Source organism: Dasypus novemcinctus, chromosome X (assembly GCF_030445035.2).
Source record: "Dasypus novemcinctus isolate mDasNov1 chromosome X, mDasNov1.1.hap2, whole genome shotgun sequence".
NCBI classification, from domain to species: domain Eukaryota; kingdom Metazoa; phylum Chordata; class Mammalia; order Cingulata; family Dasypodidae; genus Dasypus; species Dasypus novemcinctus.
Window position 1 is genome coordinate 146,729,599 of NC_080704.1, and position 24,334 is coordinate 146,753,932.

Below are 24,334 nucleotides of genomic sequence, written 5' to 3' on the forward strand. Positions count from 1 at the left end.
TCCTATATATATTTTTTAAAGATTTATTTTATTTCTCTCCCCTTCCCTCCCCCCCCATTGTCTGCTCTCTGTCTACATTCTCTGGGTGTTCTTCTGTGTCCGCTTGCATTCTTGTCAGGCAGCATCAGGAATCTGTGTATCTTTTGTTGTGTCATCTTGCTGCATTAGCTTTCCATATGTGCCGCACCACTCCTGGGCAGGCTGCACTTTTTTCACATGGGGCAGCTCTCCTTGTGCGACGCACTCCTTGCACATGGGGCACCCCTATGTGGGAGGCACCCCTGCGTAGTAGGGCACTCCTTGCATGCGGCAGCTCTGTGCATGGGCCAGCTCAACACACAGGCTAGTAGGCCCTGAGTATCAAACCCTGGACCTCCTATATGGTAGGCAGAAGCTCTATCAGTTGAGCCACATCAGCTTCCCTCCTATATTTTTTTAATGCAACATTTTGTGTGATCTATGTATCTTTTAAAAATAAGTAAAAAATATATTTAAAAGAATCTCATTTACTCAGTATTAAGGCAATAAATGTTTAACTTGTTTTAAAAAAGGTATTATTAAACATCCACAGCAGTATGACCAATGATTTCAATATATTACAAAATTTTACCTCAATATCAGCTAAAAAATACAATTTAACAGTCAATAGACAAAACTGACAATACGAAGTTTTAGATTCTATAGGAATAGTTTTCCAGTTCAGATGTATTCTTGATTTCACAGCACCTACATTAATGCCTTTATATAACATGGGTTCATAATAAGTATTCATAAGCTGGCTGACTGGCTAGCTGACTAGATGAATAAGAAATATTTATCTCATTCTGTACAATTCAGCCATTTAGTTATCTATATAACAGAGTTCCCAGAGCATTCTACCATTAATGGTCCAACTCTATTAGATCTTATCTAAGAGGTGAGTTGTAACCTTGACATCATATTTTAGGAGTGGATGAGAAACTTAAGATGACTAAGATAGTTACAAGCTACAGACTCACAGTATCTAAAAAAGTAAAGTCTAAGAAGAGACATAATGGTGGCATTCACACATGTGAAAGTATATCAGAGAGAAAAGAAAAGAACACAATTCTTTGTTGATCCATAAGAATAAAACCAATGTGGGAAGTTACAGGAAAATAAATTGCTACTCAATATAATTTAAGAAATATTTATTGAATTCCTACTGTCGTATATGCAAGTCAGTGTCAGAAATACAAAGACAAATAAAATAATTTCTCCCCTCAAGGAGCTTATAAGTAAAATCAAATATAGAATATCAAACAGTGAAATGAACCATCTAGAGAGGAATAAGCTACCCAACATGACAATATCTAAACAGAGACTGGATAACTGTCCTAAATGCTATCAGTGGGATTTTCAAATTATAAGAATACTTAGAGGGACATCCAGGAAGATGGCGTCGAAAAGGTAGGTAGGGGGAAGCGGACTTGGTCCAATGGATAGGGCGTCCGTCTACCACATGGGAGGTCCGTGGTTCAAACCCCAGGCCTTGACCCGTGTGGAGCTGGCCTGCATGCAGCGCTGATGCGCACAAGAAGTGCCATGCCATGCAGGGGTGCCCCGCATAGGGGAGCCCCATGCACAAGGAGTGCACCCCCTAAGGATTGCTGCCCAGCACGAAAGAAAATTCAGCCTGCCCAGGAATGGTGCCACACACACGGAGAGCTGACACACAAGATGACACAACAAAAAGAAACATAGATTCCCGTGCCGCTGACAACAACAGAAGCGATCACAGAAGAACATGCAGTGAACGGACACAGAGAACAGACAACTGGCGAGGGGGGGGGAGAGAAATAAATAAAATAAATCTTAAAAAAAAAGAAAAGGTAGGTGGGGCTCAACTCTCTTACAAAAACTACAGAAGAAGGACAAAAAGCTGTCCGAGGGACCCACTTTGGGTTTCTGAAGAACAGGAGAGTGCTATGCACCCCCCAGGAGGGCAACGGACAGAGAGATGAAGAAGCCAAAACGAAAACCCTGCATTACTAGCCCCCACGGCCAGAAATGCCATCCATCCCCACCCTCAAGGCAAACAGCCTGGATAAAACCCAAGGCTCACTGTGGCCAACTGAGAGGAGAACAGACATATTCCTCCCTGGGAAGTGGGAGGGTGCCACGGAAGGTAGAGAGTGGTTTCTCTTCAGGGAATGTGGCCAGTAGAGCCCGCTTTGAATCTCAGTTCTGGCCAAACCAGAATTGTGGGCAAGTGGAGGTTGAAAGAACCACCTCCATAGAAAGATTTGCAGGCGAAAGCCATCTGCTGGCCTGCCGGGAAACTTCAAGGGAAAAAAAACATTTTTAGGTGTTTCTTTTCCCAGTCCCCGTAATCTGGTCCACACTCCATGAGTGAGTCCCAGGCCCTATTTTGATAACTTAAGCTGGACAATATTAAAGAGTCAGAATAAGCTGAACCAAAATCAAAAAAGAGCCATGAAGAGCACCACTAGGTGAAAGAGAGATGACTGACAGTAAATCCACCAACATATTCAGATGCCTAGACATCAACAAAAAATTAAAAGCATACTGAGAAAGAAGCAAAAGGAACAAACCAAAAATCCTGATGAGACACAGGACTTAAGACAACTAATCAATGATAATCATGCAAATCTCCTAACTCAATCCAAGGAGTTGAAGGAAAATATGACTAAAGAGATAAAGAATATTAAGAGGACACAGGGTGAACATAAAAAAACAATTTGAGGGGAGCAGATGTGGCTCAAGTATCCAAGTGCCTGCCTCCCACATAGGAGGCCCCGGGTTAGATTCCAGGTGCCTCCTAAAGAAAAAGCAGACAATGAGCAAAAAACAATGAGCAGATATAAGTGAAAACAATGAGCAAACAATAAGCAAACAGATTGAGGGAGCCATTTGGGGAGGGGGAATTTGAGAGTCTGCAAAGAAAAGTCACAGAGCATATGAGAATGAAAGGGATGGGAATAAAAATACATTAGAAGCACATAACAGCAGATTTGAATTGCTGGAGTAGAGAATTAGTGAAAATGAGGATGTAACATCTAAACATGAAAATACAGTACAGAAAGAAAAAAGAATGGATAAAATGAAGCATGCTTTCAGGGAACTGAATGATAACATGAAATGCACAAACATATGCATTATCAGTGCCCCAGAAGGAAAAGAGAATTGAAAAGGGGCAGAAAGAATATTTGAGGAAATACTACAAAAACTTCCCAACACTTATGAAATACATAAATATCAATAAAGATCACAGCAGAAATAAATGAAAATGAGAATAAAGAATAGAGAGCATCAACAACAAAACCAAAAGTTGGTTCTTCAAAAAGTTCAACAAAAATGACAAACCCTTAGCTAGACTGATAAGGAAAAAAAGTGAGAAGATGCAAATAAATAAAATAAGAACTGAGAAGGGTAATACCACTGACCCTACAGAAATAAGAGAATTCATAAGAGGATACCATGAACAACTCTACACCAACAAACGAGACAACATAGACAAAATGGATAAATTCCTAGGAACACAAGAACAACCTACACTAAATCTAGAAAAAAGAGAAAACCTCACCAAACCATTCACAAGTAAAGAGATCGAAACAGTCACCAAAACATCCGAAAGATGAAAAGCCCAGGACCAAATGGCTTCATAGGTGAATTCCACCAATCATTCAGAGGTGACCTAATACCAATCTTGCTCAAGCTCTTCCAAAAAATTGAACAGGAAAAAAACACTACCAAACTCATCCTATGAAGCCAACATCAACCTAATACCAAAACCAGATAAAGATATAAGAAGAAAGAAAATTTCAGACCAATTTCTCTAATGAACAGAGATGCAAAAATCCTCAACAAAACACTTGCAAACCAAATCCAAAAGCAGGTTAAAAGGATTATACACCACAATCAATTGGGTTTTATCCCAGGTATGCAAGGATAGTTCAACACAAGAAAATAAACTAATGAAATAAACAACATTAATAAATTGAAGAAGAAAAATCACATCATCCTCTCTTTTGACACAGAAGGCATTTGATAAAATACAGCATCCTTTCTTGATAAAAACACTGCAGAAGATAGGAATAGAAAGCTTCCTCAATATGGTAAAGCACTATATAAAAAACCTATGGCTAGAATTATACTCAACAGTGAAAGAATGAAAGCTTCCCTCTAAAATCTGGAACAAGACAAGGATGTCCACTGTCACCACTGTTATTCAATATTGTGCTAGAAGTTCTAGCTAGAGCAATAAAGCAAGAAAAAAGAAATAAAAGGCACCAAATAGGAAAGGAAGAAGTGAAAATTCACGATTCACCAATGATATGATGTTATAACTAGAAAATCCTGAAAAATCCACAACAAAGCTACTAGAACTAATAGACAAGTTCAGCAAACTGGTAGAATACAAGATTAATATACAAAAATCAGTAGTGTTTCTATACACTACTGATGAACAATTTGAGGAGGAAGTCAGAAAAAAATTCCTTTCATAATAGCAACTAAAATAATCAAATATGTAGGAATAAACTTAACCAAGGAAATAAAGGACCTGTATTCAAAAAACTTTTGAAGACCAAAATAAATGGAAGGACATTCCATGTTCATGGATTCAAAGACTATCCTTAAGTTGTCAATTCTACTCAAACTGATTTACAGATTAAACACAATCCCAATAAAAATCCTAAACAGCATTTTTTACAGAAATAAAAAGCCAATTATCAATTTTATTTGGAAGGGTAAGGGGCACCAGATAGCCAAAAATTCTTTAAAAAGAACAATGAAGTTGAAGGAACTTCACTTCCTGACTTTAAAGCATATTACTTAGTTGCAGTGGTAAAATCAGAAAGGTACTGCCATGAAGATAGACATATTGACCAATAGAATCCAAACCAGAATTCAGAAAGACATCCTCACTACTATGGTCAAGTGATTTTTGACAGGGGAGCCAAGTCCATCCAGATGGGCCAGAACAATCTAATATTCAACAAATGGTGCTGGAAGAACTGGATATCCACATCCAAAAGAAAAGAAGAGGACCCCTATGTCACATCTTATAAAAAATCAACTCAAAATGAGGGAAACGGATGAGGCTCAAGTGATTGGGCTTCCATCTACCATATGGGAGGCCCTGGGTTCAATTCCCAGGGCCTCCTTGTAAAGGCAAGCTGGCCCGCGCATCCAGAGAGCTGACAGCCCATGCCCTCAGAGAGCTGGTACAGCAAGACAATGAAACAAAGGGAAACAAGCAGACACAGAAGAACACACAGTGAATAGACACAGCATGCAGACAGCGAGAAAGCAGCAAAGCAAAGGATAAATAAATAAAATAAATCTTAAAAAAAAATTAACTCAAAATGGATGAAGGGCCTAAATATAAAAGCCACAGCCATAAAACTTCTAAAAGAAAATGTAGGGAAACATCTTCAAGATCTTATGGGAGGCGTTTCTTTCTTAAGCTTTACACCCAAGGCATGAGCAATGAAAGAAAAATTAGATAAACAGGACCTCCTCAAAAGTAAACATTTTTGTTCTTCAAAAGACTTTGTCAAGAAAGTAAAAAGGGAGCCTACTCAAAGAGAGGAAATATTTGAAAACCACATATCCAAAAAGGGTTTGATATTCATGTTATATAAAGAGATCATACAACTCAACAATGAAAGATAAGCAACCTAATTTTTAAAATTGGCAAAAGACTTGAATAGATATTTCTCCAAAAAGGAAATACAAATGGCCAAAAAAGCACATGGAAGAATGTTGAACATCACTAGCTATTAGGGAAATGCAGATCAAAACTACAATGAGGGAATCAGACTTGGCCCAGCGGTTAGAGCATCATCTACCACATGGGAGGTCCACGGTTCAAACCCCGGGCCTCCTTGACCCGTGTGGAGCTGGCCCATATGCAGTGCTGATGCATGCAAGGAGTGCCATGCCACGCAGAGATGTCCCCACGTAGGGGAGCCCCACGTAAAGGAGTGCGCCCTGTAAGGAGAACCACCCAGTGCCAAAGAAAGTGCAGCCTGCCTAAGAATGGTGCCACCCACACAGAGAAATGACACAGCAAAAAGAAACAAAGATTCCTGTGCCGCTGACAACAGAAGCGGACAAAGAAGATGCAGCAAACAGACACAGAGAACAGACAACCAGGATGGAGGGGAGGAGAGAGAAATAGAGAAATAAATAAATAAACAAATAAAAACTACAATGAGATACCATTTCACATTTTATAGAATGGCCATCATCCAAAAAAAAAAAAACAGAAAACTACAAACTACAATTGCTGGAGAGGATGTAGAGAAACAGAAACACTCCTTCACTATTGGTGGGAATGTAGAATGGCGCAGCCTCTGTGGAAAACAGTTTGGCAGTACCTCAAGAAGCTGAATATACAACTGTCATATGATCCAGCAATCCTGTCACTGGAAATATATTCAGAAGATCTGAAAGCAAGTATGTGAACTGACATCTGCATACTGATGTTCACAGCAGCAATAATCACAATTGTTAAAATATGGAACCAACTGATGAATGGCTGAACAAAATGTGGTATATACCTACAATGGAATACTATCCACTCTGAGAAGAAATGAAATCAGGATGCATATGACAACATGGATGAACCTTGAGGATACTAAGTGAAATAAGTCAGACAGGAAAAGAAAAATATTGTATGGTCTACTAATATTAACTAAATATGATGAGTAAACTCTCACAGGTAAACTCTATAGAGTATAGGTCACTAGGAAATAGAATGTGTGTTGAGAAAGGTAGCTGATGCTCAGTGTATGTAGAATTTTAATAAGGTTTATTATTAATATAAAAGTGTGGAAATGAATACAGTCGACTGTAGCACATTATAGTGTGCATAACGAACACTGCTGATTTATAAATGAGATTGTGGCTAAAGGGGTAGTAGTCTATGGACATATGTCATTTGAAAGGAAACTAGAAAATAAGCTAGGGTATGTATAACAGTGATCAGTGGTAGGTGAAGATTGTGGTTAATAGTATAAATACAAGAACGTTCTTCTTTTATAGTGTTAAATATGGTAATAAACGGGAAAATTTAAACTAATGTAACTTATGGACTATAGTTAACAGTAATATTGTGATATTTTGCAGCAACAACAAAGATATTATATCAATTCTAAGAGACAACTATAAGGGGGTATAAGGGAGTCTGGGATTTTTCCTTTTGGAGTAATGAAAATGTTCTGAGATTGACTGTGGTGAAGATAGCACAACTCTGTGATGAAAATGAGAGCCACTGAGTGCACACGTTGAATGGACTATACAAAACATGGGACTGCATAACACAGAGAACACAGTGATGGAAGATGGACTGTGATTAACAAGTCAAATATGAGAATGTTCTTCATGAACTCTAACAAATTCATAATACTAATACAGGGTGTCATTAACCAGGTGGGTTGGGGGAATAATACACCAAATGTAACATATGGGTTACAGTTAGTAGTAATATTTTGACAATGCTATTTCATTCTTAATAACAAATGTTTCATCACAATGCAAGGTGGTGGTGGTGGGGTAATGTATGGGAGCCCTGTGTGATGATATGCATGTTTGTTTTGTAAGTTCACAACTTTTATTATATATTTATTATTTATGTATGTTCATGTATGAATGATATGCTTTTTAAAATTACATTAAAAATATGAAAAGTTATTGTAAATTACCTTAAAAGTCTCCTCTAAGAGTCTATGAGATATGAATATTATAATGTGATATTTAAATAAAATGAGAAATTTAATGTTGAAACGATTTTTACTTTTTTTTTCAGATGGATCCATAGACAAGTTATTTTATAAATAATCAATATTTTAACTAGTGATAAAATATTTAGTGATAAATATTTATCTAGTGAACAAAAATTAATAATAACTTGAATCAACTTTCTAAAAGTAATGTATTTGACTACGTAAGGTATACTTGTTTGAAAGTCTAGGTATTCAAATTTTGCATACACACTAAAGGCCAATTCTTAAACTTTCAAAAACAGAATAAATCATGACAAATTAGTTTGTTTTAGACAAGAGTACAACTTATCTAACAATTTATTCAGGATCAATATCAGCCATAATGATTTGATTTACCACATATATGTATAATTATATATGTTATTTTTGTCTTTATTTTTTTTAATGTTACATTCAAAAAATGAGGTCCCCATATAACCCCCACCCCCCTCACTCCACTTCTCCCACATCAACAACCTCTTTCATCATCATGAGACATTCATTGCATTTGGTGAATACATCTTGGAGCACTGCTGCACCACATGGATAATGGTTTACATTATAGTTTACACTCTCACCCAGTCCACCCAGTGGGCCGTGGAAGGACTGTAGCATTACTTTAAAACCATATTAGGTAGCCAGGAGTGCCTACAACTGCAAGCAGAATTGCATCCATCATCCATGTGGAATCTACGCCCCCTTTCGATATAGAGGTGGAGTGGACATAACTATCCCAGGGTCCACAGGATGGAGGAATAGGGTGTGGATTAGAGTGGACTTACTGATACTCTATTCTGGAACTATTGTGATTAGTAATGGTAGAAAATGTAGCATTGATATGAAGAAAGTGGCCGCGGTAGCTGCTGAGGGTAGGGAGAGGGAAGAAGAAATATGATGCGGGGGCATTTTTAGGACTTGGAGTTGTGTGTGTACTGTGGGGACAGTTGAAGGGTATTTTATATCCTGCCATGGCCCACTGGGTGTACTGGGGGAAAGTGTAAACTATAATGTAAACCATTATCCATGTGGTGCAGCAGTGCTCCAAGATGTATTCACCAAATGCAATGAATGTGCCACGATAATGAGAGAGATTGTTGATGTGGGAGGAGTGGGGTGGGGGGGTGGGGGCTATATGGTGACCTCATATTTTTTAATGTAACATTAAAATAAATAAAAATAAATAAAAAGTTAATATGCCTAACAAAAAATAAATTTTAAAAAAGTAATGCTACAGGGTCAATAAATCATATATGAAAATCTACCTCATTAGATTTATATATAAACAATATTCTTTAAATTTCCAGTTCTCTTCTGATGATAGTTTGACAAAACTGATGATAGTTAAGACAAAAAATATATAATCTCAGCTCAGAATATTTTAAAAATTCTGATTTTGCATAGAATACTGTCAAACATTCAAGCATAAAAATAAGTCATTGTAATTATTAAAATTTCTCTATATCTCTGCATCATTTTTCTAAAATTAGAAGCACTTTACACAGAAAATCTATTACATTAAAAATAGCCAAGTATTTTACAAAACCTAATTTTCTTATAAGAATGCAGTTAATCAGCCCCACTGATAATTAATTCTTTACTGTTTAATATTTTCCCAGTGTATAAAAAAATTCTAATACCAGTAAGTCCTTAGGAGTAATTGTAAAATTAATAAAATTCCTATCACATAATGAGGTCTTTTTAAAAACATATTAAGAATGTAATTTCCACCCTGTGCACCCTGTGCATGCAGGCCCTCATCTCCATTTCATCAGGACCTACCACATGGGAGGTCCAGGGTTCAAATCCAGGGCCTCCTGACCTGTGTGATGAGCTGGCCCACACACAGTGCTGATGTGCACAAAGAGTGCCGTGCCACATAGGGGTGTCCCCCGCATAGGAGAGCCCCACGTGCAAGAAGTGCGCCCCATAAGGAAAGTCGCCCCACACAAAAAAAGTGTAGCCTGCCCAGGGTGGCGCTGCACACACAGAGAGCTGATGCAGCAAGATGACGCAACAAAAAGAGACACAGATTCCCAGTGCCACTGACAAGAATACAAGCAGACACAAAAGAACACACAGCAAATGGACACAGAGCAGACAAATGGGTGGAGTGGGGAATGGAAGAGAAATAAATTTTTAAAAAATAAAATCTTTAAAAAAAAAATTAAGCAGTCTGAGTTAAGGTTACAGATAAAACAACCAGATAAAAGTTAAGAAACTAAAAACTATCAGACTCAATGAGAGCAAAGAAGCATTATCAGCATACTAGTACAATGGAAACTAAAATGGTTTACCAGTCATGTTTCAATAAAATCAATACTTCAGAATGAATTTTTTTTAAATAAAATTCATTTGGACCAGTTCAAAAAAATAACAACTTAATGGAACAATTTGAGCAACAAAAAATGACAGAATTGGATTACAACTCAAAAACAATTAAGACAAACATCCATGAGTCCAAACTGATATAAATAAGTAAGCATAAAAACAAATGGGAGGGGTGGCTGACTTGGCCCAGTGGTTAGAGCGTCCATCTACCACATGGGAGGTCTGTGGTTCAAACCCCGGGCCTCCTTGACCCATGTGAAGCTGGCCCATGTGTGGTGCTGATGAGCGCAACGAGTGCCCTGTCCACGCAGGGGTGTCCCCGCGTAGGGGAGCACCACGCGCAAGGAGTGTGCCCTGTAAGGAGAGCCACCCAGCGCGAAAGAAAGCTCAGCCTGCCCAGAAATGGTGCCGCACACACGGAGAGCTGACACAACAAGATGATGCAACAAAAAGAAAACACAGATTCCCATGCCACTGACAACAACAGAAGCGGACAAAGAAGGCAATCAGCAAAATAGACACAGAACAGACAACCGGGAAGGGGGGGAAAGGGAGAGTGAGTGAGTAAATAAATAAATAAATAAATAAATAAATAAAACTAATGGGGAGGATGGATAGCACTTTACAAAATAATTTCAATTAATAAATGTAGATAGAATGAGGTAGATATAAAATCACCATTAGGCAAGCAACCACAATGGCAACTGTTACAGGAAAGCTTTACCAAAGGATGCTAAAATCAGTGGATGAAAGTTTAAAGAGTATCTTAAAATATTTCCCCAAAGACATTTATCAATTACAAAGGGAAAAATGGTTACCTTGCAAACCCCGGAGACCCCACCTCAACCAAGTGATCACGGTCAACATGACCAGCAATAAGATATATTGATATCCTATATACCCCTGATATGATGCACTGAGAAAGACACAGCTCGCTTTCTGTGATCTTCTTGCCCAGAAGACATAATCTCAGTCAAACCGTGAGGAAACATTAAACAAACAGAAACTGAAAGACAAACTACAAAATAACTGACCAGTACTCTTCAAAATTCAAAAAGACAAGGAAAGATTTAGGAACTGTCATGGATTGAAGAAGACTAAGTAGACACAACAAGATACAATGTGGGATCCTGGATTGGATCCACTGGAACAAAAAAAGACATTAAGGGCAAAACTAGTGAAATTTGAATAAGTGCTGAAGCTTAGTTGTTAGTACTGTACCAACATTAATTTCCTAGATTTCATCATTGTACTATGATTATAAGTTATTAACATTAAGGGAAACGGAGTAAAGGGTATGGTGAATTCTTTCTATATGCAACTTCTCTGTGTTTTAAATCATTTCAAAATAATTTTGGGGAGCAGATGTAGCTCAAGTAGTTGAGCACCTGCTTCCCATGTACAAGGTCCCAGGTTCGCTCCCTGGTACCTCCATAAAATAAACAAATGAAAATTTAAAAACAAACTCTCATTGGGGAACAGATGTAGCTCAGTGGTTGAGGGCCTGCTTCCCATGTATGAGGTCCTGGGTTCTATCCCCAGTACTTCCTAAAAAAGAATAATTTTAATTATAGTTATATTTCAATTTAAACAAACAAAATAAGAAAACCCCCATTTCTTCAATGGACCCTTGCTGCCCATGGAGTATATTACAAGGTCCTCTTTTATATATGAGACCACCCATAACAAAGTCCTTCTGGCATTTAAGGAATTATATGTTAAAAATAGTATTAACTATATCAGTAATAACATTAAGTGCCAGACATTGTTCTGATTATTTTATGAGTACTAAATCATTTACTACTCGGAACACCTCTATGATGTAACTATTATAATCTCTGTTTGATAGGTGAGAAAACAAAGGACCCAAGCTCACTTTGTAATAAAGTTTGGATTTCAGTGCCAGAGTCCAGGAACTCAACCACAATCCTATACTGCTCTTCAATAACAAGAGTAGTAGCAGCAGCAAAAATGATGATTATGACAGTGGTGGTAATAATAATAGCAGTAAACCAACAAAATATATAAGATTAGCCTTGCATGAGATCGTTTGACCTACATGAAGTTTCACTCTATAGCAGAGTACTGTAATAGCTAAGTGCCGATGTTATCTTATAATTGTTATGGGAAGAAATGCTAATTTGAGGGTCTAATGGTTAAGGGAAAAAATTACCTTCTGTTTTTCTCTATAATCTTCTCCTTCAAACTTGTACAAACTTTGTTCAGTGTCCATTCTAAAATTTCTTAGAGAAGACTCCCCCATTTTCTGCAAGCGTTCATTCATCTCTGCAGTCTAAAGTTGAATGCATTGCAATTAGAAAACTATCAATGAATTACCTATAAAAATCTATGAATTCTCTACCTTTTAAAAAGTGAGCTTGACATGAAATATCGAGTCTGTTGATTTACAAGGTAAGAATGCGATCTAACATCAAAATTGAATATAAACTTTACTTGCCCTAAGTATTTTAAATACTTAAATGCTTCTTCCCACGTATTCTCACTTAGATTTTCTTTAAAAATATTTTATCATTGATATTGTAGCCACATTATAATTTCTACTGTCTGATTTTTCATGGGATAAAAATTCAATGCTAAAATAAAGGCAAACCTGGACCAAGACAACATATACTGCATATTTACAGGAAACATACTAACACAGGATTGCCAAAATTTTAGGATATGACCTCAAAAACAAAAATCTTCTTAAAAGCATATTCAACCAATTTACAGGAAATATAGTTAACATAGTATAATATACCATGGGGATGGAATCATCAAAGTTCAGACTCTCGGAAACTCTAAAGGCAAACAATTTCGTTTTTTTCACCAAATAAATCATAATGGAATGAATAGATAAATGGAAAAGGAACCTACAGATTTTTAAAAATTCAGATGACATATCAACTAACTCAAATTTGAGAACCTTATTTGCATCTTGATTCAAAAACAAGAAAACTGTTTTTTAAAAAAATTAACTATGAGACCACTGGAAAGTTAACTCTTAACTGGGTATTTTATGTTATTAAAGAATTATTGGGTTATTTCAGTAGTAACAATGCTACAAAATATTATGTTTAAAAAAAAGAATCCAGGGAGTGAATTTAGCCTAAGTGGTTGAGCATCTGCATCCATGTATGAGGTCCTGGGTTAAATCCCTGGTACCTCCTAAAAGCAAACAAACAAACAAACAAACGGAAAAACCAAATCATTGGTGAGTGGATAGAGCTCGGTGGTTGAGCACCTGCTTTCCATTTACAAGGTCCTGAGTTCAATTATCAGTACCTCCTAAAAAAAAAAATCTGTATATTTTAGAGAAAGAGTAAGATACACAGCAGAAATGTTGTGCCTGAGATTTGTTTCAACTAGTCCAGGAAGGGGGAAAAATGAATAAATGTGGAGGGAACAGGAATGGCTGATAATTGTTGAAACTGGATAATGAGTACATAGGGTTCATTATGCTTTCCTGTTTACTTTTGCTTATGTTTGAAATTATCCTAAATAATTCTGGAAAAAAAGGTGAATTCAACACAAAAATCACAAAATTCTGAAACTGCTTATTATATTTGGACATATAATGCTTTAATTTTTCATGCAATGCCCATGAAATATTTACAGTAAACACAATGTATCAGTAGCAAATTCTAATCCAGTGCAAGAATTTTTAAAAGGTCATAAAAAAATCCAGTCCTGATACATGCAATTAACATAATGATTATTTGGCTTTTAAAAAGTATAGTAAATACCAACAATATTTTCAATAAGAATGAGGTTATATGGTCACACAAATTAAAATTTCTGGTTCTTAGTCTTCTCACCAAAAAATAAACCAAAAAACTTAAACCAGCCTTGAAAATAAATATACAGATTCTTAGAAAGATGAGTCACTAGAAATATACTGCTCAGTACAGTGCCAGAAAAACAAATATGCTGAAGCATATTGATTATAAAGCATTCCATCATCAAAATAAAATGTCATTTTCACTAACCTTCTTTTCCCCTCTTTCCAGAAGAACTGTAATGTCTTCATCTGTTAGCTCACTTTCTTTAGAAGCAAAAACATGGGTGGCTCCATGACGTATCATTTGTAACATTTCATCTTTTGCCAATTTGTTAGACTGCTGGTCAATAAGCCTTCCTAACAACAGAAACAAAAATCACACATATTCAATTATAGTCCAAAGAAAGCATAGCATAATAATTCTAATCAGACACTACTGCAATTAACCATAAGTAAAGCTTTACATAAACAAAAAAATAGTGAGCTTTAAAATAACTTTTTAATGAATGGTGCTACAAGTTTTTACTCTACCATACTTTCTTTTCAATATTACTTTCCTTCTATAAAATTCAATTAACACCCAGAAGCACTGAAGATTTTTCAGTTCAAATTTCTGTATATGGAAAGGTACCTTCTAATATATGCTTAATTTTAAAAAATCTAGCTATTTTATCTGCTAAATAACATCAGGCACTTCAAAAGACAGGTCATTTACATATGCTAGTGATGTTCAACTATCTACTCCATATATTGAAAGAGTTTAAATCAGGAAACTTTAAATAATTAGCGTATTCTACAAAGTGGACTTTTCTCTCTCACTAAATCAGCAATTTTTTGGATCAACCTTTGTTAAAAATAACCCTCTTTGAGGAAAACTGCCTGCATTTTTGTAAAAAAAAAATCTGAGTAAGTTTATACTTATAGATACCTTGTTGTATAACAATTGAGTCAAGCCTCAGTTTTATCTCAGCTCTTTCTACAATCCTTTCTTCAACAGTGTTGTCAGTGATGAGACGGAATACACGTACTGGCTTCTTCTGGCCAATACGATGTGCTCGATCCTAGTAGAAATAATCCTAATGTAAGATATTTGATATTCAGGATACCATTTATAGCAGGGGTTCTTAACCAGGGATCCATGAGCTTGAATTGAAATTCAAAAAAAAAACATTATTCGTGGGGGGATATGTTGGTGTGGGTGTGATATATTTATCAAATAATACACAGTATAGTGTGGACTTAGTAAGGGGTCTGTGGGTTTTCACCTGACTGGCAAAGGGGTCTGTGGAACAAAAAAGGTTAAAACTCCTGATTTATTAGTATAGCCATTGTATGCTATAAAATTCTTAAAATTAGTTCTTTATCTGTCTAGACATGCCACTTTAGAAAGGACATTTATGACTATTAGGAATATCTAGAAACCCCTGGGAACAAAGACATAAGCAAATATTGTATATCATTAATGGGGAACTCTCAGAATGATAAAAGGCAAAGCCCCCTTTAAGATGAGGACAGAAGAAATCTCCTGGATTAAGTTACTAAGTAACTTTAAGGCACTAAATTCAAACATTTTCCAAACTTGCAAGCATTTTTTCTCTTTTGAAAAGGACAAAGTAGCTAGCAAGGGTTGCTATGGTGGCAAAAGTCTGCTTTATTTCATCATCAAGCAGTTCTTTCTGCTTACTGAGGCAATTCAGAGATATGTAGTAAAGAGTTCTAAAAGTTAATGGAATATTAATATTCTTAATATATAGGGGTCTAGAATTGATTCCATAGCTTATACTTGGTAAAGGTTTCTGGTGACAATTTCCGAACATGGAAAAATAACTAGGAGGGAGTATTTTTAAAAAACAGAAGCTGCTAGAGCAAACAGATCTGGGGGGAGGTGGGAAGGAGAGAGAACAAATCAAAGAAACAAGGTTCAAACAGCCCTTATACTACATATAAAAACGCAAGAGCCTAGTGACAAAGTTTCAACACAGCACATGAAAAGTAAATACAACACATTACACATATTTGAAATTTCAAACTCAAACCAGTAAATCCTGAAAGATCAACTCTATTCTAACACTTTCAAGGAAATGAATTATCATCAATAGGTTTTCCAGTTCAGTAATACTGTAACGCTATATGTAGGAGTTGACTCCTACATACTCATATGGAACAGGTAGCTCAATACCATGCTAAAGTAATAATTATGCCAAAGCATGTTAACTATAAATATGTCCCAATAGTAAATCTTTTTCATTTCTCTTTTGAAAAAGAAAAAGAAGGACTTCTAAGTTATGCCTCATTGGCATACAGTTTTCACAGCTTCCATGACAGTCGATTGCACCATTACTCCTTGGCTTTTGAATACATAGCCATTTTGCATCATTTACTCCTGAAATTATATTTATTTTTAAAAACGTTAGACACATTGAAAATTTTTTGTAGCTCTAGTTCAAGAAATGATATCAAAATGTCAAAGGGGTAACCTTTAGTGTCATGGTGAAAGGAAGGAAAAAGAGCTCCCTGGAAAAAAGAAAGGGGGGGGGTAGGTAGAATAGTTTCTGCTGGTGCCTTTAAAGAGCAACTGTTATTCTGGAATATCCCTTTCTTATCTTTTACCCTCTCTTCCCAACTGTTTCATTACAAAAGTCAAAAGCCTACCTTTTCTCATTTGGGTACTAAGTATTTTAATATATTTAGTTGTTAAACAAAATAATAGTAAAAGATTAACTTTTTAACCCTTCTCATTAAAACAAATGTATGGGGAAGCGGATATAGCTCAACAAATAGAGCGTCTGCCTACCACATGGGAGGTCCAGGGTTCAAACCCGGGGCCTCCTGACCCATGTGATGAGCTGTCCCATGCACAGTGCTGATGTGCACAAGGAGTGCCATACTACGCCGGGGTGTCCCCACACAGGGGAGCCCCACGCACAAGGAGTGCGCCCCATAAGGAGAGCCGCCCAGCAGGAGAAAATTGCAGCCTGCCCAGGAGTGGCACCATATACACGGAGAGCTGAAGCAGCAAGATGATGCAACAAAGAGAGACACAGATTTCCAGTGCCGCTGACAAGAATATAAGCAGACACAGAAGAACACACAGCAAATGGACACAGACAGCAGACAACTGGGGGAGTGGGGGAAGGCCGGGTAAGGGGAGAGAAATAAATAAAAAATCTTTTTTAAAATAAATAAATAAAACAAATGTATGTATCTTCTTCAATCTTCAGGAATGGAAAAAACTGACATTTTTGTTTCATGATAAAAGCCTAAATTAACACACAAAAATTATAGTTGGATTTTGGATTTTTTGTTTTCATTTCTTTTGTTTGTTTGTTTTACAATTAGCACAGCAACTTTGTTTTCCAGGATCATCTATTTTAACAAGAAAACCTCCCCAAAATTCCCCTGACTTTTTATCTTAATTTTGTTGCAATATAAATATCAACAATACACTGAGCTAAGATAAATTTATGACATCGTTTAAGATTACTAACCATAGCTTGTAGATCAACCTGTGGATTCCAGTCTGAATCGTACAGTATAACTACATCAGCACTTGCCAAGTTAATTCCAAGACCTCCAGCCCTGGTACTCAGCATAAAGATGAATTTGCTACTATTAGGAGAATTAAAAGCCTCTATTGCTTCCTTTATTTAATAAACAAAGGGAATAGAAGAAAAAGAGAAAGAAATCAAATTATATAACCAGGGTACTTAAGAAACAAATGAAAAATTTTAACATGCATACACAAAACCCCGCTTTATAATATTCTATTATCTTCAAAAATATTTAAGCATCTATTTATACACTGTTCTCTGTGAATTGCTATAGAAAATATATAAGTAAAGCTCTTAATCTTTAAAAAGCTTACAATCAATAGAGACAAACTAAGAACAATCACACTGACAGATTTAACTAAGCAAATAATAAATTATTTAAGTTATTTTAAAACAATAATAGTGAAAATGGCTTAACTGACTTAATTGGGTGTGTGGTGCCAGAAATCTCAACTTCATTCCAATTAGTTTATGAAGATATAGTTTCAAAGATCAGTCAAGAAAGACAGAGGTTTAGAAATGGAAATAAGAGCAACAGGTAAATGGGAAGGCAAGTAGGTTTATTTCAGTGGGGTGAAAAGGGGCAAACAGGTAAGTAAGTAATGAGGAAATACGAAGGCAAATCAGGTATATTTAGTAAAGAGTCTTAAAGAGCAATAGGATATTAATATCCTCATTATATAAAAATCTCATACAAATTAATTAGAAAAACACTGACCCCAATAGAAAAGAGAAAAAAAGAAAAGACAAATCACCCAAGAATACAAAAGGCTAATAAACACAAGAAAATGTGCAACCTCACTAGTAATCAAATAAATGCAAATTAAAACAACATAATACCATTTTTTGAAGATTTTTAAAAAATGATAATACTCAATGTTGACGAGGGGGCGGTGAGACGGGCACTCTCATACACTGCTGCTGGGAGTGAAAATTGGTACAACCTTTCTGGAAAGCAATTTGGCAATATGCATCAAGAGCCTTAAAATTTCATACCCTTTGACCCAGTAATTCCACTTCTAGGAATTTATCCTATGGAAATAATCAGAAACGTGGACAAAGATTTATGATAAGGATTTTCACTGTAGCATTATTTATAATAGTGAAAAATTGGAAACAACCTACATAATCAACAATGGGGGAATAAATTAGTGTATCCACAGGATGAAATATTATATTAAAATTATTTTTACAATGATTTCTTATTGAGAGGAAAATACAACATAATGAGTAAAATGTAGACAGATATTGAACTGTATATAGTGTGACACCAATTACTTATATATATTTTATATACATGAAAAGATTGGCAAGAAGTACTTTTCTGTATTTTCCAAATTTCCCTCAGTAATCAAATACTTTTATAATCACAAAGTATAGTACTTTTTTTTTTAATGAATGGAATGGCATGGTCAAAAGTTGCAGGTAGAGAAGGTGACTCTCACTGCAGCTAGTCAGTACAGCAATGTAGAGGGGCAGTATAGAAAGCAGCATGGTGTAGTGAAAGGCAACTTGGTGGAGAGAGAGGAGTGAAAGGTAGAACCTGGACAGGAAACCAACTCTACCATTTATTACATTATGTGTAATATTATGGCAAGCATTTAACCTCTCTGAGACTCAGTGAAGAAAATTATACTAATACTTTACTGGGATGCTAGGAGAATTCAACCAGAACTTTAAGTTGCCTAGCTTACAGTAGATGCTGGGGAAATGTTAGTTCATTTCCTTATAAAAGTGGAGAGACCAATTAAATAAAGGTTATAGGAACTGAGCCAGATGATGACCAAGATGTAACTAGCTGAATTTAGCTGTGATAATGGAGAAAGGGTAAATCTGAAAGCTATTGAGAAAGAAGTGTTTATTAACAGCTGGAAAACAATGAGAGTAAAAATCAAATGTAGACTTCCCCTTCTCACAGGGAAAATAGACAAAATGACTACGTGGACAAGACATAAAAGGAACGCTGGACACTTTCAATGTAAAAATGAACAGTTCTGACTGTTCTATACTTAAAGTCAATACATTTAATTCAAAGACTGACGGGAGAACAATAGTTGACATTTTAAAACACCAGAAGAATTTGGGCATAAAGTGCACATCACTTGTGAGCAGAGAGATCATTCAGAAATGGTTACTTATGTTCTGAAAGCACCTACTATTCTGCCTTGATATCATCTTCATTCCAGGAAGAAGAATCACCTAGAATGGTATTTTATGGTTTATGTTTAATGTGGATTAGAAGAAACCCCCTCTCAGGAATAAATTGGCAAAAGATCAGCAAAGCTCAAGTCAAAATCTCAAAGACAGTGAAAAACTACAGAACAGGAAGCTGGGTAAGCTTTGATATGTCTCCCTATTTGTAATTATTGTTATCACAACTGTTTCCTTATAATGGGTAACCATAAAACCCTTAATATGAAAAGGGCCTGCATCTTTGCTGTAGTCACTATGCTAGGCTATAGCCAGGCCTCAATTAGGAGGTCTGCAAGGGACTGAGTGCCTGCTGCAGCTATGAAAGAGAAGGGACACAAGCTGGGAGTCTTTATAGCCTGAGAAAGGGCCCTAAAACCAAGTGGTACAAAGCCCTGAATACAATTTCATGACATGCAGTATGTATTGCACTACACAGTTTAAAAATTTTATTCATACGTATTTTATCCACTGATCCTCATAACAACAATGTAAGAATAAGAAGCCTGGGTATTAATATTATTCTTATGATACAGTTAGATACTGAGGTTCAGAGAATTAAATGACTTGTATATGCTCCAAAGTGGTAGAGGTGGTGCTAAAATTCAGGTCTGCTGAAACCAAGTCCAATACATTTTCCACTATACCATAAAATCATGATCTTCGCCCAGAACATGAGCATAGACTTAAGATAGAAGCCAAAGACAGATCACTGAAAGATCATAGAAAATGGAAGATAAATAGCAAAACCTTCAAAAACTAAAGTGTTTCGAAGATTTTAAAATGCATTAAACCCATGACATCTGTGAGGGATACCCTAAAGACCCATAAGAATCTCCAAATCTAAGAAAGAATTTGGATGCTAGGGAGACTTACTCACTAGTAAGTGACTCACTCCTGCACACCAACCTTTAACACTTCAAGATGCAAACTCATGATAAGCACCTATACCTATGTTGTCTCATTTAATTTCTGAAACAACTTTTTAAGATGGAGATTATTCCCTTTATGAATTACTACACTTTGTGATTCTTTATGGTTGCTCATAAACTGGCAAAATCTCAACTGTTAAACTCCAGGAAAGGCCAGGGTCTACTGTAGAAGGCAAATCAAGATAAGAAAATGACAGAGAATCAGTGGTCAGAGAGTAAGCTGAGAAACTAATCAAAAGGGTCAAAGATAGCAGTGGTTAGAGGAGATAAGGATGTAAGGTATAGTGTCCTTAAGATACGTGAAGATGTTTCTGAAGACCTTGGAAAGGGTGATTTGTAGAGTTAGTGGAATGGAAGCCAAACTGAAGATCAAAGAGGGCAAAATTCAACATGCCTAGCTAAAGAAAAGGCAAAAGTTCAAAACTATCTAATGAACACTGCTGTAATTGAACTTTGATTTTTGAAGCCTTCGTTTATTTTATTTTCCCTTACCTCTCTTTCCTCATGTGGAGTTTGTCCATCCAGTCGACAATACTCATAACCACGCCACATACAATAATCCTCCAAAATGTCCAGCAAGCGAGTCATTTGGCTAAAAATGAGTACCCTTGAACCTAAAACATTTCACGAAAAAAAGTATGTTACACAACTTGTATAAAACTTGAAAGTTACAGAAATATAATCAAAACATTATATGCCATATAAATATACAGCACAGAAACACTCCACTACACACCCATACACACACACATATGTCCCTCTTCAAGGGATGCTATAGAATTAAGCATTTGTTGAATTACGTATTTTTAAGATCTTCAAAAGCCTCCACACATATTGAGATGATTTTAAGTCTGCCTTTACTCTATCTTTAGGTTGAGTGATGGGTCCACGCAATCTCTCACTGGATTACCCAACTTGTCTCCCGTTTCTAATCTCTCATCCTCAATAGATTCCCCTGCACTGCTTCCAAGGTTCTCTTCCTAACATTCAACTCTAACTGCATCATTCTCCATGGCAATATCTTCCATCTGCCTTTAAAATAAAGTCCAAACTCCAAAAACCAGGATTTAAAAGGCCTTGCATAATTTTGCCCCATTCCATCTCCTCAGATTCATCAACTGACACTCTACTCCAAATATCATAAGCTCCCCCATTCCCTCCTTTCACACCTGTTTTTTCGCCTTGGAAAACCCTTCCCCTGCTTTTTCACATAATTTACTCCTCCACATTCTCCAGTGCTCACCTCAAATGTCAACTCTGTGAAGACTTCCCCAACTCCCAGTTTCTCAACATTTTGCAAATGTCTCTATCATAGCACTTATCACAATGAAATGCAACTATTTTGTACAGGTCTGTCCTCCTCACTACACTGTGAGCTTCTCCAAGGCAAAGAATGTTGTCTTATTCGTCTTTGTACACCCAGCCCGTAGAACAATTCCTGGCAAACAGTAAGTATGCAACAATGCTTGCAGAACGAGTGAATGAATAATGAATGATATGAAAAATCTTATTTATGTACAGGATATTAATATTAAATTTATTATGTTAACTTAAAAATATATTACCCTGTTCTCTGAGTTTGGCCAATAGTTTATCCAGAACCACCATTTTACCACTGTTGCTGATGATATGTTCATCGGTGGTATAAGGTGGACCAGGTTCAGCACCATCAAACAGGTATGGATGATTACAACATTTTCGAAGCTGCATCAGAATGTTTAAGAGTCTCATCTTGTCCATCTTGCCAGCAGAGTTTAAAACATCAATATCTTTCATCAGGATTTTTGTATACCTAAAATTTAAAACTATAATTAATCATTAGGTTAATGCCACAAAGAAATGTCCCTTTGGTGATCAGCTTGGATGCCCATTTAAAGAAAATAAGATTTGATTCGAGACCAAATCTAAATAGCAAAAACAAGAACTTGTGAAGACTTGAACATTTTAACTTGTACTCTGCCTGTAGTTTCCTCCCACTTTATCCACTACTAGAATTACCATTGGCTGATAATTATTCTCTATACAATAGTTCATAAATTTGCTAATCATTGGCATCCATTTTTACTTATGTGAACTAAGAACAATCACAAATTCTTATGCCTGTCTTCATACACCACTTTTTTTCTGATCCTGTAAATATTTTTCATTCTCCTTTATAGACCTTCACTGGAGAAAAAATAGACCTACATATATACCTGAAGAACAAAAGTATTTAATTGTAATAATACCCAACTTGTTCTGCATGCATGTGTCTGATACTGTGCCAAGTGCTTGATGTGAATCATCTCATTCAATTTTCACATCTCTGAGGAATTTACTACCCTCTCCATTTTACAGTTGAGAATTCAGACAGCTAAGAGAAGTTAAGTAACTTACTCAGGGCCACAGCAAATGAAAAAGCCAGGATCTGATTTTTTGTCTGAGTCCACAGACTATACGCTTAACCTCTACTCTCCACTGGTTTCTATAGGAGAGGAATCATTGCATATTTTACATGTAATCTTTTTCATATAAGCAACATTTTGCTCCTTTAAACAGCATTATTACATTACTAACATGTCCAACGTGTATCCAACATATGATTCCTTGTGACTCCCCTTGTCAATTTACTGCTTTGCTTGTATTTTATTAAACCATTCCAGCTACTATTTTTGTAATATTTGCAATCAGTGTTTTCATCCATATTATTATATTATGGCTATCACTGTTTTCACTGATCACAAAATAAAAGGGTAACTAATAAATGTGCCAATAACATTCCCTCCTTTCATCCTGACATCACCCTCATAAAGGTATTATTATCTGCATTTACTCGTCCAAACTAAAATTCTATTAAGGGGCAAAGCACAGTATTCAAACACAGATATACAGGACTCAAAAAGTTAAATTACATATTTATCAATTTTCTATTAAAATATTTGAGCTACTTAACTTGCCATTAATTTAAAATAAAAAATGTCATTTTGGGGAAGCAGATGTGGCTTGAGCAGTTGGGCACCCACCTCCCACATGGGAGGTCCCAGTTTTCCCAGTGCCTCCTAAAGAAGACAAGCTAATGCAATGAGGTGATGTAACGAGCAGACACAATGAGCAGGGAGCAGATATTCTTCAAGCAGCTGGGTACCCACCTCCCATATAGGAGATCCCAGGTTCATTTCCTGGTGCCTCCTAAAAGAAGATGAGCAGACACAACAAGCAGACACAACAAGCAGACAGAGGAGGGAGCCATCAGCAGGGGGCCAATGACATTTTTTAACTACAAGCATAACTGAACCACTACAAAGCAAATTTCTAGTAAGTCTTTACATTAAAAATTTAATGGAAACAAAATAGCTCACCATTCTCGCTGCATCTTACTCAGTCCCAAGTAAATCTTTATTTCCTTTTTAGGAGGCAGACTCTTTTCGACATCACTTTTTATACGACGCAACAAAAATGGTTTTAAAACCTAAAAAAGTGATAGTTTTATAAAAGTATAGAAAACATTTAATATTATAAACTATGTATTTCATTAACACCTTGATGTGAAATTTCTCACTATATATCTGAAAATCACTACCAACCCCAGTTGCCAACTTTTTTGGTAAAAAAGAACCAAGTAACAGCCCTTTAGAAGAATAGAATGGGGTCCCATATTAATCATCCATGACTTGATGGTACAAAATACATTAAAAACCAAAACTGTTGAGTACATGATAAAGATTCTCTTTAAAAATAAAGCTATTAGAGCTGGACATTGATTTGGTGGGACGATGACAGAGGAGATTCTTTCACAAGGTAGAATTTTGGGTCTCTTGCACA

At 36.2% G+C, this 24,334-nt stretch overlaps 1 protein-coding gene across 21 annotated transcripts in view; it reads right to left on the bottom strand.

The window, feature by feature from the left end:
• SMARCA1 (SNF2 related chromatin remodeling ATPase 1) overlaps positions 1–24,334 on the bottom strand; it is a 130,129-nt gene that overhangs the window by 65,054 nt on the left and 40,741 nt on the right. For 11 of the 21 annotated variants that reach the window (XR_011647974.1, XM_023584420.2, XM_012519306.4 and 8 more), the window contains exons 10-17: positions 23,872–23,981; positions 22,099–22,325; positions 21,026–21,147; positions 18,408–18,443; positions 17,349–17,501; positions 14,789–14,921; positions 14,069–14,217; positions 12,253–12,372 (exon numbers count right to left, since the gene is read on the bottom strand). Coding sequence is in view for 19 of the 21 variants with exons in the window: in XM_023584420.2 (XP_023440188.1) it covers positions 12,253–12,372; positions 14,069–14,217; positions 14,789–14,921; positions 17,349–17,501; positions 18,408–18,443; positions 21,026–21,147; positions 22,099–22,325; positions 23,872–23,981 (1,050 nt within the window). In the remaining 2 variants the exon portion in view is untranslated. The remainder of the gene's footprint in view (positions 1–12,252; positions 12,373–14,068; positions 14,218–14,788; positions 14,922–17,348; positions 17,502–18,407; positions 18,444–21,025; positions 21,148–22,098; positions 22,326–23,871; positions 23,982–24,334) is intronic. The other 10 variants (XR_011647975.1, XM_004477656.4, XM_058291272.1 and 7 more) reach the window with 1 other exon arrangement.